Below are 18118 nucleotides of genomic sequence, written 5' to 3'. Positions count from 1 at the left end.
CCCAGTTCTCTACAGAGCACTGTGGTAGAGAAGAGAGGAAGAGGCTGAAGTGAGCAAAGTCCTCCACTGAAGGGCCTGAAGCTGCCACAGTAAATTTAATTCTTGTTTGCTTATTTCTATAAGTGCTAGGGATTAAACCCAGGGCCCTACACAGTCTATACCAACTAATACTGGGCCACATTTCCCCCTTTTGTAGATTATATTTTGATAGAAGGTATGACTACATTTCCTATGTTGGCCTCAGACCTGCAATCTTCCTGCTAACAATGTCTGACACAAATTAATTTTTAGGTATTGTTTTCCTGCTTATAAATAATGTGTTAAAAAAGGAACAAACTATATGCAAGCTGAGGTCAGGAGGTCAGCAGCATGTAATATGAACTAAGTGCCTCCATGAACTCATCTGAATCCTAGGAGATGACAAGCACACCCAGACTTCTCTTCCCTAGTTCTCTGGGTTCTTGGTGGTTCTTGTTCAAATCAGGAGTGCTTTGCTCATAGAGAAAGCTTCTTGGAGTTTTTGAAAAAAAGGAAAAGGAAATGGAAATGTAGCATAAAGATATAATAGAATTTATTTTTCATTTAATTTATTGAAATTTATTCATATCTAAATATTAATCTCCCTTAACTTGAAAGATATATCTATATGATTGATCATGGAAAGGGATCAGGAAACTGGTTTTGGTGCCTATGAGTGTGTGTGTGTGTGTGTGTGTGTAGGTACCCAAAATGATGGAAAACACTTTTCCATTGTGACATCTTGGGGACACTTTGTCCATTAGCCCAAGGGTGGCCGGCCATAGTTATTCATTTATACCAAAGTTCAGACCTTAGTATTTACTGCTTGGTCGTATATCTTTTGTCTATATTCATTTTAGGAGTACAGTGTCAATGATGTACTTCTAATTGTCAGGTTAGATGCTACTTTTTTTTTTTGAAATGCAAGCAGATGATTTTATTGACCAACTCTATATCCACTCATTTTAAGTCCAGAAGAAAGCAAAGGTGAGAAATCTAGAACAGCCTAACACTAAATGTACCTTCTAGCTGGTCCTATGTACAAAATTCTACATTTGGTTAACAATGACAACAACAGGAGGTGCAGTGGTTTGAATGAGAACTGATCCTATTCTTAATAATTTGAGCACTTGGTCAATATCTAGTGGTACTATCTTGGGAGGCTTAGGTCCTGCAGTCTTGCTGGAGGAAGTGTATCACTAGATGCCTTGAAATGTGTCTAGTTACTCTCTTTGCTTCATGCTTTTGGATCAAGATGTGACCTCTTAGGCTGGAGAGATGCAGCAAAGGTTAAGACCATTTGCTACATTTTCTAGAGACCCGGGTTCAATTCCCAGGATCTACATGGTGGCACATAGGCATTTGTAACTCCAATTACGGGACTCCAGAGGCACCAGACATACAACTGGTGCACATACATACATGTAGGAAAAATATTAATATACATAAATACAAAATTAAGTTAAATAAAAATGTCTCTGTACAAAGTAAAAATACTACCACACTAGCTTCAAGATAGTTGAGTCTCTGAAAGGGAAGGGAAATTCCTGGCTGAACATGCTTTCTCTACAATATATATATATATACATACATACACACTGTGATGTTTTCTTATTAAAAAGAAAGAAAAAAACTTTTGAATAAATATTTCATTTTAGAGAGAAAGCTTTCCAGACAATTCTGTCTCTAAAAGTGTTGGGGGGTGTATCATCTTCCTCTCTATTCTAACAGGAGTAAATGAAATAAAGCTGAAAACCAGGAGCTTTTGTGTTGACTTGGCACACTAAACAATAAGAGTTCACTGTGTTTTAGAAGAGAGACAACAGTAACAATGTAACTTAAGATTGTGCAGAACATAGTAAGCCCTTTATTGAAAATCTGAAAATATCACAGACCATGAATGCTAACACTAAGATAATTAGAAACGTAAGCACACATGGGGAACAGCTGTCTGTGTCGGCACCAATAGCAAGCACTGTGACTGGTACACTAAATGTCAAAGTCAGTGATAGGAAACTACCACTACCACCAGAAAACAGCAATTTATCAAGACTATATCTGCTCTGCCATGGTATGCGGGTGAAGGATCTGTAACCATCCTAAGGAGACTGAGAGATGTCAAATCAACAGAAACAACATGCAGAAGTACCATACTCCTGCCAGAACACAAGGCACCCTTCTTTTGCCTATCACTTTCTTCTGCTGGTTAAGAGTCCAAAATATAGCCTTGCTTAGCTTCTTTGAAAGTACAAAAATCTAATCACTCCGCACGGTCTTAGAATCTTAACAACTAAATACCACAGTACAAGGGAAACAGGGCACAAGATAATGATCAGTAGACAATTCTGACATTGCTTATGCAGAACAACAACAAAGTTTCAAGGGCATAAAATGCTATCCATAAAATTATGTCCATCGCATTAACTAATACTGTGATGAGATTTAAACGTGAAAATTATTTTGATATTTGGAAAAAAGGTTCTATCCAATATCAATGGCCATAAAGCTTCTATATAGTTCTGCCTACAGTTGTGATCAGCAGTTTTTAGGTCAGAAAGTGTGCTTACCATCCTGTACCAAAGGGTATGAGCTTAGACCTGGATGCTATGCCTGGCTTTGTTATGAGAGCTTTGTTTTAATTATTGTTTTTATATATTTGTGATGCAAAGGTGCCTGGGTTCTTAGGAATTTGTTTTCACCTGCTTCTTTCTATTGTAGCTATACTGACTCAGAACACACACACATGCACACACTTTAAGAAGAAGTTTACTAAGCAAAGCAAAGTGAAAGTATATATATGCACATACCCACAGAGCTATTGGAACATGCTGACCTAAAAGGGCACTAGTGGCACATTGGGCTGTGTTATGGGATTGTTTTTAAGTTTATATGAATATTTATGAAGTGGGTAGATATTTATGGAGGTAAGGTGATTATCTCTCCCAAATCATGGTAGAAGAGACTCTATTTTAGGGAATTTCTTCTCATTATCCTCTTGAAAAGCCTACAAGGAAGACCTAAACCACAATGCAAATGACATAATAAAGCTGGGGTCCTCTGAGGATTTGGACTGTTCTTAGTACGTATGTGCATTGATGGAGAAAGTCCCCTGGCAACTGGGTTTCTCATAAAGCTGGGAGAAAAACTACAATTTCAGAGATGTTTGACCCAAGAGGGGCAAGAATGAGAATGTAGTTTTAATATATGTGTAGGGGTGAATGTAACTGAGCATGGAGCCATCACGATGGGCATGTACTTAACAAAAGCACCTGTTTCAGAAATGGTATTTCTAGAGAGCCTACTTTGTTGGTCTCCTGATGCAATAGAAAAACTCAAATCAGTAAATTTTCCGACTTCATGAAATTCACAGGCAAATGGGTGGAACTAGAAAATATCATACTGAGTGAGTGAACACGGTTACCAAAGAACATATATGGTATTACTCACTGATAAGTGTATATTAGGAAAATAGCTTGGAATACCCATGATACAACTTACAGGCCATATGAAGGTCAAGAAGAAGGAAGACCAAAGTGTGGATGTTTCACTCCTACTTAGATAGGGGAACAAAAATAATCATGGGAGGTAGAGAGTGAGAGTAACTTGAGAGGTAGGGAAGAGAGGGAAAGGAATAAAAGGGGGGACAAGATCAGGTGTAGGAGGAGACAGGGGAGATATACAGAGGGTCAGGAAATTGATCAGAGGTGTGTAGCAATGGAGGATGGGGAACTGGGAGTAGCCAACAGAAAATTCCAGATGCCAGGAAATCAAGAGGCTCCCAGGACCCAACAGGGATGACATTAGCTGAAATACCCAACGAAGTGTAGAGAGAACCTGTAGAGACCCTATTCAGAGGTAAGGCACGGTTTCTGGTTGAAGGAAGGGGTCACCTACCCTTCTCAGAATTTTAACCCAGAATTACTCCTGTCTAAAGAAAATAGAGGGACAAAGACTGGAGCAGAGACTGAAGGAAAGGCCATCCAGAGACTGCCCTACCTGGGGATCCATCCCATGTAGAGCCACCAACCCAGTCACTATTGCTGATGCCAAGAAGTGCTTGCTGACAGGAGCCTGATATGGATGTCTCCTGAGAGGCTTTGCCAGAGCCTTACTGATACAGATGCGGATGCTTGCAGCCAACAATTGGACTGAACAAGAGGACCTCAATGGGGGAGTTAGGGGAAGGACTGAAGGAGCTGAAGGGGCCTTATCTGGCATCAATTGGTCCTGTGAAGGCTTGATGCTCCAGAATACAGGAATGCTAGGGTGGAGAGGTGTGAGTGGGTGGCTGGGAGAGCACCATCATAGAATCATGGGGGAGGAGTGGGATAGGGAGTTTTCAGAGGGTAAACCAGGCAGGGGGATAATATTTGAAATGTAAACAAATAAAATAACCAATAAAAATTTTTTAAAATTTCCACAAATAGTTTCAAAACAGAATGATATACTCCGTGATAAAAGGAGGTATTAATGATGAAGATAGAATCTAAAACTGTGATTTTAGATTAAAACGTCATCTCTGAGAGTCATTGGTCTGATGGTCTTGTACAAGTTAGGCTAATTCATTATGCCTTGGCTTACTTGGAAAACTGGCATATGGCTGGGGATGGTGATACATCTAAGACATGGGAGAATGAGGAGTTCCAGGTCATCCTTAGCCACATTCTAAGCTGTATGAGACTCTTTCACAAACAACAGCAATAAAGAAAAACAAAACTAAACATGAGTGTTTTCATAGTTCAAAGGATAAGTCATAATGTAAACATCAGTTTATGCAATCACCATGAAAGTGACTTAGCTGCCGTAGGTGCTATGATTATGATGTGTATATACAAGCACATGGAGCTTATATCCACATACATAAAATCATGTATAGGCACATATGTACATGTTTACATGGTAGTCACTGATGAAAGTTATATCTAATCATAATCAACTGTGCAAAATAAATGAAGGTGCATATTGTTTTAGTAACAACATAAATCCCTTATGTTCAAGCAAGGTTTCAAATGCTATCTTAATGCATCCAGCAATTACCAGCGATCCAGGTAAAATTCTGTAGAGAGTGCTTATCTCCTGAACATTACAATATGAATTAGTTATTAAAGGAGCATTAGCATATCTGATCTATATTGAGTCACAACTGCTTGGTTACTAGTTTGCTACTTGATTATAAGTTAGAAGTTACAAGAAAGGAATAAACAACTCTTTCCCATAATTGAGAAGCTCACATGACACACTTCTATAAACAAGGCTTAAAGTACAGTAACAAAGACATGTTTCTCATGGATGCATGGTCTAGTACCAAGAGAGAGAGAGAGAGAGAGAGAGAGAGAGAGAGAGAGAGAGAGAGAAGAAAGAAAGAGAGAAAGAGAGAGAGAAAGAGAGAAAGAGAGAAAGAAAGATAGAAAGAGAAAAGTGACCGGCAACTTACTGCTGAGTCACGTTTGTATAGCATTAATAATTGTATAGGGTTCAAAGATCTAAAGAAAGTGAGAAAAAAATGTCACCAAGCCTCAGAGCCACCAGAATCTGTCTCTTCCCACTCATGCACAGCTGGACTCAGAGTTTGCACATCCTCCAGACCACACACTTTGAAAGCATGCATTTCATTTATGATTCCATTTATGTTTCTTAAACGCCACAGCCACAAGTGTCCAATTTTGTACCCTTTGTTCTATACTGCTTAGTACTTTATTGACTACATCCTATTTCCTATTTGCTGCTTGGATGAGCATTTGCTTGGGTTTACCTACCTACTCCATCTTTTATTTCCTAAATTAAAAAGGGATATTAATGTTGATCACAATTTTGCTCTATAGCATCTAAAAACGCTTCACAAAAATTATGATATGAATGGTAAGTTATCCAAAGGAGTTTGAACCCATGCAGGAAAAAAAAATACTGTCAGTACCTTAAATATGGATAGAAGTACCATGACTTCAATAGTTAGTACAAAATACATAAGTAACATTGCTCAATGTTAAAATGTTCAGTTTCCTTCTTGTATTTCCTTGTTTGAGGCAGAGAAGGTGAATAGAAGCAGCTGAAATCTCCAACTGCATGTGAGCTGGTATGATGATGCCATATGTAATACCAGCAGGAGTAGGAGGGTTGCTGATAGTTGAAGGCTAGTCTAGTGTACATCATGACATTTTATCTCAAAGTAAAACAAAGCAAACAGAGTGAGCATGGTAAGGAGAGGGTGAAAGGGAGGAAGTCACAAGAGCATCCAGGAGGTGCTTGACTGTGGGGGACTTCTTTAAAATTGTTTTGAAAAACATCTTTCTCTTTTCCTAGTTGTACACACATTACAAGAACTGGAACCTTGCAACTGCTAGCTGAATACAATGAACTCAGACAGGAGTGCAGGACGCTGCTTACACACTTAATGTAACTGTTACACCACCATCTAATCACGCTACCTATTTCTTTCTCTGCACAGTTCAGCACTTGCTGGTGTGGGGACACCAGCACACGCTCACTTAGTGAGGACTCTGTGGAAGCCATTCTCCATCACAGCTTCCTACTGGTGACCTTGACTATTCTACAGGTTAATCCTGTGTGAAAAATATTCTCACAACCCCAGTTTCAATGATACTTAAGAGATTCAGAGACAAAAGTGGTTTGCCCAGATTATCAGAATGACAGTGATTTAAACTAGGCTGTGTCAGTGCCCAACCCCAATATAAAAACCATTGCCTCCACCAGCATCAAAACACAAGGCCGAATAGGTCAAGGCTACCAAGGTCAGGAGCCTTCTGTGAAATAAAGATGAGGTTCTATTCAACATCAAACAATACCCACTGATAGACACTGTGGTGAGAGCCAGATAAACAGGTTGAACATAAACAGCATAAACCAAGATATAATTTTCAAATTATATAACAAAATTGTGAATTCAACTGGATTTACTATAAGGCACACACACACACACACACACACACACATTCTTGCATAACTTTAAGCACATTTCAGATTCTGTTTTACAACAGAGTTTTCAGCTTAATTCTTGCCTAATTTTCAACATATAGTAGAATTATTCTATTAAATATTACAGAAACAGTACCTCTGTTATTTTCTGATTTTTAGGTTCCTAGTTACCTTACTTGGTCCCCACCACACCCTTAACCTTCTGTCATCAGAGCTGTGGGGCTAAGTGCAGAAGGCAGCCTCTTACCTGCTTCAGGGCCTTTTTGGTGTGCTGCTGGAAGGAAGACACCAGCTTGCTTTGCACTGCCGTGTTCGTAAGGCTGCAATCTCGAGTGGAAGAGACTTCATCCGTTACCTGCTTCGTACACACTAGAAGCAGAGAGAGATAATGATATTACTAATTTGAATTCCTTTTTTTACACCCACTGTAATTAACTCACTTGGAGCTTTTCTCCAGTTGAAAATGGATACTTAAAATACAGCAAAATAGCACAGTGCGAGGAGGCATATCTGGATTCAAAGAGAAGGGATCCTTTAGTAACTGTGGCCGCAGTTCCATCTGATTGCCATAGGCAGCCCAGCTTCCATTCTCACTGACAATTGGGTCTGTGCCCTAGGGCAAGTGTACCACATACAAACAGCCACATAAGTGCCTCACAAGTTGGGGGTCAATAGACATTTTGTCTATCTGCATATGCAGATCCTACATTGGGATTATCTCAGTGAATGACATTATCTTAAACAAACCCAGGTCCACAGACTAAAAATGACTCTTGGACTTAACTGGTCCCTAGAGAATTCATGGAGGCCCAGGCTGTGTTTCTCTTTCTATGGGCTAAGATCTACGATTCTTGCTATCAAAAGACAATTGTTTTGTCAAACAATTTATCCTCTGCAGATAGCAATGTATTCTGTCCACTTTGTCAGATTTGGGCCTTCTTTTGGCCTGTCACACGTGAGAAGCTTTATTTCAAAGCACTGCTGCTGAGAACTGCTGTCTTTCTGAAGTGAGTGATCAAGAAGCACAAAGAGTTCACTGCTTTGAGACCCATTTGTTTGGGACTTCCTCCCTGAGCCCTCTTCCAGCTAGGAGGCTCTGGGCAGGAATTTGGGGAAGATCCCACTATCCACACACTTGATGAAGGAATGAGATTTTCAGAAGCAAAGTGAGGAGAAAGAAGCAAGACAAGTCACAGAATGGAGGCATATGTCAAAGGCAGGAGGCAGGAAGAAGTTTCATGGAAGAAAATAACTCGAGAACATATTGTTAAAGCTTAAAACAAGGCTTTTTGAGGGCACTGGGTACAAGATAAGTCAAGACTATTTTCCAAGTGATGGCAACTTGGGGAAGGAGGTTCTGAACAAACTATTACAGAAAAATACAGAATAGAGACTGTTCAATTATCAATAACCAGAAGATATCCCCAGTAAAAGGAAACAAACAGTTACTATAAAATGGATACAGTCTTTACATAATATTTGCTTTTGAAAGACTTTAGCACATATCACCTACAAATGAACATGTAATTCATTGGAAAGTTTTGTTTAAATCAGGTTAATTATGTTTTGTTTTAATACAGAAAGGAATTAGGAAGTCAAAATGAGCATATTTAGCAAAAAATATTAATTACTGTCAATTATTTTTCTAGAAACTTTACATATGGGATCTCAGAGCTTACAGTTAGTTGTAAGGAGAAAGGTGTCATCTTGGTGTAAGGAAGAGAGAAAAGTAGAGCTCGAAAAGGCTAAGAAAGTCACATAGTGTTACAGAGAGTGAGTGGACTCACACCTGAGATCCCAGGCTAGCCTAGTCCTGTAACTGCCTTCCACAGAAAGTACTGGATCCAAAAGTGAAGATCTGATGCAGAAAATTTTATATTTTAGTAATTATCATTTAGCAATATGAGGTTGGATGTACTAAGTGGGAAGTTAATAGGGCTTAAAGGAGTATGTTATTCAGTAATAGAGTAATGGAAGTACTACAGTAAAAACATTTTGATACATGCTTCTTGGAAAGATTGCTCAGTGGTTAAGAGGTCACTTTGCTCTGTAAAGGACCCAAGTTTGGTTTCCAGTATCTTGAACTTGATGGCCTATTATGATCTCTGCAGGTAAGTTTTCATACATGTTCACACATACACAAACACACATGTACACACACACGCACATGCACACACAGAGAGACAAAAATAAAACTTAAGAAAAATATTTGGGTGCAGATACAGGGGCAGAGTCTTTGAATTAAAGATCAGATGGCTTTCTTTCAGCCTATAATGTGACAGTTTTCAATAAGACAGTCTAAATATTCCAGTAGATACTCCTTTGTAACACTTCCTGAGTAGGATGGTCGCCAGGCTTCTTTCCTAGTATGATTGCTAATACTTCACCAAAGCTTCCTTACCAATAAGTATTCATCAGATCATACTCCAAAGATAGATCAATTTGTACACCAATTATACAGATTGTTAATGTTCTGAAGTCTCTATAGTGTGTGACCAACCAAAGAGGGGACACAAGGTGGCAGGCTGGGTATATCATCCTAGTTGAACCAACTAAGCCAATGTACATAATAAAAGGCCAGCTAAAAGTAAAATAGGCACTAGCAAATATGCTTTCTGACTTCTACATTCTTGGTAGCATCTCCACTCAGGAAACTGAAAATGTACTCCCTGGATTAATGTGGAGAACCAAGAGCAGTCCACAGGTAATGAGGAAATCACAGGAAACATGAAATTGCTTTTGCACACTGAACATGTAGACCCAAATTTACTATCAATTTGTTTAGGAAACACTTTTAATACTCTTTCTTAAAAACTTTGTTTCCTTGTTTTACTTTCTTTATACGTGGATGAGTGTAGGCATGCCACAGTCCTTGTGTGGAAGTCACAGGACAAGATGCAGGAGTCAATTCTTTCCCAGAGATCTAACTCAGGTCCTCCGACCTGGTGATAGGTATCTTCACTGGTGAGCCATCTCGCTGGCCCAGAATAATCAATCTTCCAAATGTTAACTTCAGTGCAGCTGGGTCAAATAATAACAAGTTCTGACTGAATGTCCCTAAACCTGGGTGTCCTTTTCATTAACTGCTGTGAGAAGCAGGCTGCACTTGTGTGTCCTTCCAGCTGGGGCTGTTACCATCTTCCCTCTATCTCTCAGACCGAAGATACCACCTGATAGCAGGAAATCTACATTAGTCTCAGTATGTATATTTTAGGTCTGCTGTTTATTGTCCTGTGTTCATTTGTAGTTATCCACAGCCATTTACAAGGGTATGTTCACTGTAGAGTCTCAAACACAGGGGTTGGGGGTTCAGGCCTTATGACTACTCTAAAGTATATCCTCAAGTTAGGCCTTCCCTGAACCTAATCTTGAGCCTTTTCTTTACCCTTCCCTCAAAATGCAATGTGGCACCACCAATAACCCTATGCTTCAGCCACTTTCCCACCCCTCACACCTCCTGATGGTCTTGATGTTTCTTTGTGTCAAAATGGGTTTCTCTAATTATTTGCTTCTGATTAAAAAACATATATACTATTAAGAGGAAAGGAGATGTGGTCAACAATAATCTCTATTAAATCAGTGTGCCTTGACTTTGGGTATGGACATATTCAAAGACTCCAAGCAGTGGATGGCTTATAAGAAACACGCATTATTTTAAAGTATGGATAAACATAAACTTAAAGTTTAATATGAAGATTTCAATTAATTTACTCATTCTTTTGCCAAACATATGACAGAAGGGTCATAGAAATGAAAACACCCATCCATTGAGTAAATGGATTGTACAGATTCATATTCTGACAAAACACAAGCCTTTCATTTTTTATGCTTACCTTTACAGCTGTCCTAAGAATAGGTGTAATCAATAATTGGAGGTGTAAATATTAATCTAAGAGGTGTAACTTGTTTTGGGAACTGCAAACTGAGGGTAAGTTAATGTTAGAAGAGAGATCAGAGGGAATTCCCTGTAAGTAGACTTACAAAAGGAGATAGAAAATAGAACAACTGGGACAGATGATTTAACCAATAAATATTAAACCTTGACATGCAGCTTAGAACCTGATACCTTCTTGGCATTTAAGACAGAATGGGAGCTTGGAATTCTTTTTTCTTTAAAACTACATCAGTATGGTCATAGAATTAATAACAGGCCTTTTCATGTCAAAACTCAGTAAGATTTGAAAACTAGATAGCCTGGCCTTCTCACAGATGACATTGATGAACACACTGAAAATGAAGAACAGAGATAATACTGTGTTCCGAATTTTGCTACATTTTGGTACATGTTGCCACAGTTTGCTTTTTGCTACATGTTGCTTGCCTCCACAAATTAAGCAAATTGAAAGCATGGTTTGACTTAGATCTACTCTTACACTTCCCCATAAACTATCATTCCACACACAAGCTACTTACTCCTTACTCAAAAGTTCTAGGGAGCCATGAAGTATTCTGAAAAACCAGAGACAAGGTGACAATTTGGCAGCAAACTGTGGATTTCTCTCTTTTTCTAGGTGTCTCCAAGTTGTCCTCGAGCCTCTTTTTCATCCACTGACCTTTAACATGCTATGACAACAACTGATGTCATACAGCCTACACATTTAAAGTTGAATGGTACCGTGACGATTCCTTTCTAATCCATGTTCGTTTACTGACTGAAGAACAAGTGGCCCCACAAATCTAGCTTTGATCTTCAACCAAAGACACAGATGAGGGAGGAATTACTGGCTTCTTCAACTCTCACCACCTCTAAATAGTCAAGAAGGCAAGAACACAACTCCCTGCCATTTGTTGCACTGGCTTTCACTGTATCCTTCTCAAAGACTTTTCCTCATTATGCTATCAGGTAAACTTATCTTGGAAGAGCAAACTCCAACAGGTTCTCCCTAAGTTCCCCTAACAGCCTCTAAGGCAGCCTTGCTTCCTCCTACCATACATCCTTGGAAGTCAGTGGACATGTTTCTGATGGTCCTTGCAGTGATGGGAGGTGCTGTCCTGCTCACCATAGCAGCCCTGAGCTTAGCATCTCAGGACTGATTTATATGCAAAGACAAGCTCATTACATTGGATTTTTTAAATTAGATTTTCATTAAATTCATTTAAAGTATCTATTTTTTACAGTTAACTTTTAATTGCTGTGCTTATCAAGAACTGAAGGAGAGGAAAACAAAGGTAGTTTGTATGATAGAAATTTATATGTGAAATGTTTTCATTAAAAAAATCTTTTGGAAAATATATATATCGAAGTCAATTAAGACACATAGGAAAGCAAACTCCAAAACTGTGCTGTGCAAACGGTTTGGAAGTTGCACAAACAGGCACTAAGCACAGATGTATTTCTCTGTGCCATCCTTACTCAGCACCTTACATTAAGAGGAACACCACAGTTTTTTATTTATTTATTTCCATAAGAAAATAAAATCAACATTTCAAAGTCAAAGCTAAAGTAGTTAAGCTGCATAAAATGGCAGGAGCAGTGTGGGTGAAAGCTACAGTGCATGCTGGTTCCTGGATTGTATTCAGCCACTGTCATGCAGACCTTTCATTCTGATCACTACTGTACAAGCAACAGGCCATCTGAGAGATCTGTGCCTCAAATACCTCCTACAGGAAAGGGTGCTGACCTCAACCATTTTCATGTCTATCCATTTTCTTCTAATGCTTCCTATTAGTTTCCTGAAACAATCAGAGCTGATACCCTCAAATACCAGCACATTGCTATAGAAAAGCCACCGATACACACTGTCAGCTAAAAAATACTGCAATGAGTAGACACCAGAGAACTGGGGACAGCACTGTGGCCACTCATTTGGTCTCAGTAATTCTCTAGAAGTGGGTTCAGTCTTATTGTTTGTTTATTAATTGTTAGCTCAGTCACAGAGGTTTTACTAAACACTTTCCTTCATGTGCAGAAGGATATGAGATTCAGAAAAGAAGAGAGTAAAAGGTGTTTTAGTGATGGGTTCATAATGACAGTGTCATGTACACACATTAGACATTGAGTATATCCCTCTCACACCCTTAGACTCCCCTTTCTCTCCCAACTTTAAGCCCTTGCTATTAGTTCTCTTTGCAATCCTCGTAGTTATGTTTCTATTTTTATGACATAGCTACATGTATGTATATATTATGATAGATAATGAGATAGAAAATGTATGATTTTCTGAATAAATTTAATTTGTTTGATATGATAACCTCCAATAGGAACTATAGACCATTCTCAAAAGATGAACTAGGAGCTAATAAACATACAAAAATGTCCATGATTCTATTGTGGGAGCATGAGGTTTATCTTTAGTTAAATCACCATATAATGTGTGAGATGCCATTATGACATTTTAATGTATGTGTTTATGGTTCCTTAACCTTTCCTCAATCTCCCCTGCATCCATCATCCTCATGGCTCACCACAGATAGACACTTTTCCTCTCTCATGTCCATTTGCCCCACTGCCCACCTCACCACTCCTTATTGCCTAATCTTGGTCTCTCTTGATATCCTTTCTAGATCTGTAGATTTTATCTGCACACACAGCTGATCACACATACATGTACACACTATAAAACTTAAAGGCTTAAAGAAATACTTTTCTTCAAAGAACCGTGGTGTAGAATAACTAATTCCAATGACAACTCTACCAATGGAAACATAATAGTGATAACTATACTTTGTCTTGACAGATCAATAAGTGAGTGATTCCAGAGTAGTAGCCACATGGGAAATTGTCTAAAGGTCTCAGCATGGATAACATTGTGTTCTGTGCATAATACTTACACTGGAAATTGTGTAAACAGATATTCTGGATCGATGCAGCAACTAAATGTATGCCAGAAGTATAAAAACTGACATAGAAAAGAACAGGCAACTCAGTTGACCCCAATTAAAAATTTCCTGGACTCTAATTCTTTCAGGGAAAGGTAATTCCTTAATCCTTTTTGGATCCAGCCTATGGAGAGATGTCTGCTCCAAAATGAATCCTGTGCCAAGGTAGGGGCAGTCAACTGGACCTAAGCAAGCTTTCTAATTGAAAAAAAACAATGCTCCAACGATATGATATGCCAAAACAAACTAGTAACAGGACTGCTAGCAATAAAGTAACAGAAAAAGCAATTTTCCAAAGAAGCCGTTAAAAGTCTCAACATTTTAACCATTGACAATTTGATATTACTCAGCACAACAATGTGTATGAATAAAATATAGCTGAGAGAAAGAAATTCTTACTATCTTTCCAAAATCCATTTCATTGACTCTGTGGGGCCTTATCTCAGAAAATAAAACAAAACAAAGACAAAACCAGCAAAAACAATAAAGCCAAAATAAACCAAAAGTAATGGTGAATAAGGTTTTAATATTATATTTTCCTAGTTTGCTTTTCTAATGCTATGATAAACTCATGTCTGAAAGTAACCCGAGGAGGAAAGGTTTATTGTATCTTAGACTTCCAGGCCATAGTCCATTGCTCAGGGAAGTCAGGGCAGCAACTAAAGGCAGAAATCTGGGGCAGCAACCATGAAGGAATGTTGCTTTCCTGGCTTGTTCATGCTCTGGCTGTTGCACACATCGTTTTTGTTCAGGCTTAGACCTCCTGCTAGGGATGGCACCACCTACAGTGGTCTGGGTTCCCCTATGTCAATTAGCAATCAAGAAAGTGCCTTAGACACATGCAATCCAAAAGAGGCAATTCTTCATTTAAGGTTCTTTCTCCCTAGATGTGACAAGTTAACAATAAAATCTAACAAGGACAAGCATGTGTGCATGTGTGTATATGCATGTATATATGTGTGCATGTGTGTATGCATGTATGTATTGTGCATATGTGTGCATGCATGTTTTTATTGTGCATGGGTGTATATTCATAAATAAGTTGCATGTGTGTATTTACCTGCATGATTGTCATAAAAGACAAAATAATTAGTCTTTCATGATTTTGTGGCTGATATCAACTAGCAAATAGTAGCTGCCCACCACAGAACTGCGTATACCACAACTCATTCATTATGTCAAGCAAAGGTTAATAAACACTTTGGTTTGTATCGGATGAAACCCTGAAGTGCGAATGGTAACTAAATATTTCCCACATAGATGTAGTGACAGGAATCACTCCTTCCAAGTATTGATTAGTCTGCCATTCCAACTTAATCCTGCTAATATCTCTGAGAATCTGTCAAAGCATCCCTTTAAACATGGATTAGACAAAGAAAAAGCATCAACTTAAAATGACATATTTAACAAGAAAAGCATACCTAAGAAGTTCCAGCTTCTAGCTTCCTAACTCTCAAGCTATCATACAAAGATATAGGATTTCTCAGAATAATGGAAAGAAACAGATCAGATTCTGTTTGAATGGGGTAAAACCCATTTTAGATTGCCCTCTGGCAAGGTATGAGCGTGTGTGTGTGTGTGTGTGTGTGTGTGTGTATGTGTGCATATGTTTGTGTATACATGCACGTATATGTACATTTCTGATGTCTTTCATCAGAATCTGCCCACCTATTTCTTGAGACAAGTATCTTACTGGAACATGGGATCCACTGATTCTGCCAGGCGTGCTGGCCAGTGGTGCCCCCATCTCTACCTTCCCAATGCTGGAATGGTAAGTATTTGTCACTGCACACTGTGGGTGTGGCAATCAAACTCAGGTCCTCACACTTGTGGGGCAGATGCTTTACCACCTGAGTTATCACCCCAGCTCCCCAGTTATTTCTTTTATATTGGCATAACACCCGGGGTCTTCCATGCTACTCAGTTTCCTGGAATAGCTGCATAGAAATAGACCCAAAACAATAGACCCAGAAAATTAAACAGAGGAAGGTTCACAGAAAATCTAAGAGCAAAGGGTAAGTGTGGGCCAAAGGCAAGGACTTCACTAATGAGCTGATTGCTAATCACCTCGCATGTCAGTATGTAAAAAATCAGGCAAGACATACAGAGAGCTGCTTGAGAAACACTTACAAAGAGTCACTTTACAGACAGAAAATGGATTATCTGGCACCAGGGAGAACAGAGAGTCTTTAAAGAGCAGGGCCACCTTATACAGATGTACATGTCTCAGACAATATAAATCAAAACTAGTTTGTTAAGATGAATAATTGGGGGATACCTTTAATTGTATTTTTATTTGAGGGAGCTTGTTTTTCTTATGAGATCACACTCCTCATCTTTCTCGTTTTATGAAACTTTCCCCCTTGTAACACAAGAGAGGTTAGGAAATGATATGTAACAGGAGAACTTTATCTGCACTGAAAAGCAAACTTTCTCTTCCTCCATGCCTCTGAGCTGTTAAAACTGACTAAAATCCATTTATACATGAACAGAGTTCAGAGTTCAAGGAGGCAGATTTAGGAAAAAGAGGCCCCTGATGGATGAAAGAAATGGAAGGAATATTTAAATCATCTTTGAAGGAGGGGGAGTGAGTCATTTGGAGAAGACAAGGGGGTGGGGAGGAGATGGTAACCAGCTGTTCTCCATCATGGGGCAGCAGAAAAAAGGGGAAAACTGTTTTAATTAAAAGCACAAAAGACTCAGCATAAGGAAAATCCTTCTTTGCTATAAAGGTTATCAAAAGCACACAGAAAAAAATGTAAGGACTGACTGGAAGATTCTTTCCCTCCCTGGATATGTTGTTAGAAAAATGCCTCCTTAAATGGACTGTGTTTAAGACAAGTCAGAGCACAGTGATCTTTGGAAATCTCGTTTATTTCTTCATGAACTCTGAAATCTGTGGGCAGAGATGAAAGCCCGAAGAAGGGGAAGGCGTGGGCAGAGGAAGTTTTCCATCTCACCAGTGGTCATTTCCCTAAAAAGTATTCTCTTTCCTCTGTACTCTCTTCCATATGTAGTGAACACAACAAAATTTTCACATACTTAAGTTCCTGGAGCCCACCAAAGTAGAGCAGGTGTCTCCACTAGTTAACAAGCTGTTGAATGAAATGCAGAGATGTTGGATAAGGGACAAATTTATTTACCCCCCTCAAACAAACAAACAAACAAAAAATACCAACCCAGGTGGCCTGCTACAAACCCAGAAGGAATTTCTTTTACATGCCCACAAAGTTCTTAGGAGGGGATGCCAGATAGAGCATGACCATGCTATCGCTTCTTCAGTGGACAATTAAAAGCTTGCTTAAAACATTCTACACATCCCACCCCAAACACATGTGTGTGGACATGTAGCACCTCTAAACATGTCACACTGGGGCACTGCAAGTAAACAGCAAAACAAGACCCTATGGTGGTTCATCTTGAGTGTCAACCTAACTCAATTTAGAGTCCCCTAGGAGACACACATATGGGTGTAACTTGTAAGAGTGTTTCAAAGGAGATTACCTAAGGAGGACAAACTACCTTGAATGTGGGCTGGGCCACACCAAGGACAGAAATCCGGAGTGAATTAAAAAGGAAAAAGCAAGCTAAGCAGCAGCATTTATCTTTGTGCTTCCTGACAGAGGGGGAAACACTGCCTTGTGCTATGCATTCACTGCTCAAACTGGGAGGAAAAAAATAAATAAACCCTTCCTTTCTTAAGTGGCCTTTTTCCAGGTATTTTTGCCACAGCAGTAGGGAAAGGTAACTAATGTAGTGAGTAGAACCTAGTTGCTCATGTCATTCCCTTTATGACCCTTCTACCTCTATCCCCAGCCCTACAGATCTGAATACGCTATAGAGGAAGTACACATTGTGACCACTCCTGAAGAGAGCCTGAGTCTTCATTAGAAACTTTCCATATTAGCCATGAAGCTCTTGGTCTCTGTAATTGATGTATTAGCTGAGACCTTACCCTTATACTTGAGCCATCTTAAAGCACTTTTCACTTTCAATAGGTTTATTACACACACACACACACACACACACACACACACACACACACACACAAAGACCCCCTCAAAGTGTAACTTCTGAGCCAAAGAAAATAGTGACTTGAATAATGTTTCATTACATTAACACAACCCTGCCAAGAATCACACAACCAAAAATCCACTTATAAAACTAACTATAAAGAATAATGAAAAGGGGTCATATAAAATTCTTGAAATGGTGAAATCATTATACACACTGGGATTTAAGGTCTAAACATTGGATATGTGTTTCTCTCTGTGTCCCTCTGTCCATTCTTCTCTCTTTCCCTCTCTCTCTCTCTCTCTCTCTCTCTCTCTCTCTCTCTCTCTCTCTC

The 18118-nt window shown here is 39.0% G+C and overlaps 1 protein-coding gene across 1 annotated transcript in view; it reads right to left on the bottom strand.

Moving 5' to 3' along the window:
- The window catches only part of Asxl3 (ASXL transcriptional regulator 3), a 170786-nt gene that overhangs the window by 85728 nt on the left and 66940 nt on the right, over nucleotides 1-18118 (bottom strand). The window contains exon 7 of the mRNA XM_028774885.1: nucleotides 7199-7320. Within this exon, the coding sequence (XP_028630718.1) occupies nucleotides 7199-7320 (122 nt within the window). The remainder of the gene's footprint in view (nucleotides 1-7198; nucleotides 7321-18118) is intronic.

This window comes from Grammomys surdaster, unplaced genomic scaffold (assembly GCF_004785775.1).
Source record: "Grammomys surdaster isolate TR1022 unplaced genomic scaffold, NIH_TR_1.0 243, whole genome shotgun sequence".
Taxonomy (NCBI): domain Eukaryota; kingdom Metazoa; phylum Chordata; class Mammalia; order Rodentia; family Muridae; genus Grammomys; species Grammomys surdaster.
This window is presented reverse-complemented; position numbering and strand designations above follow the sequence as displayed.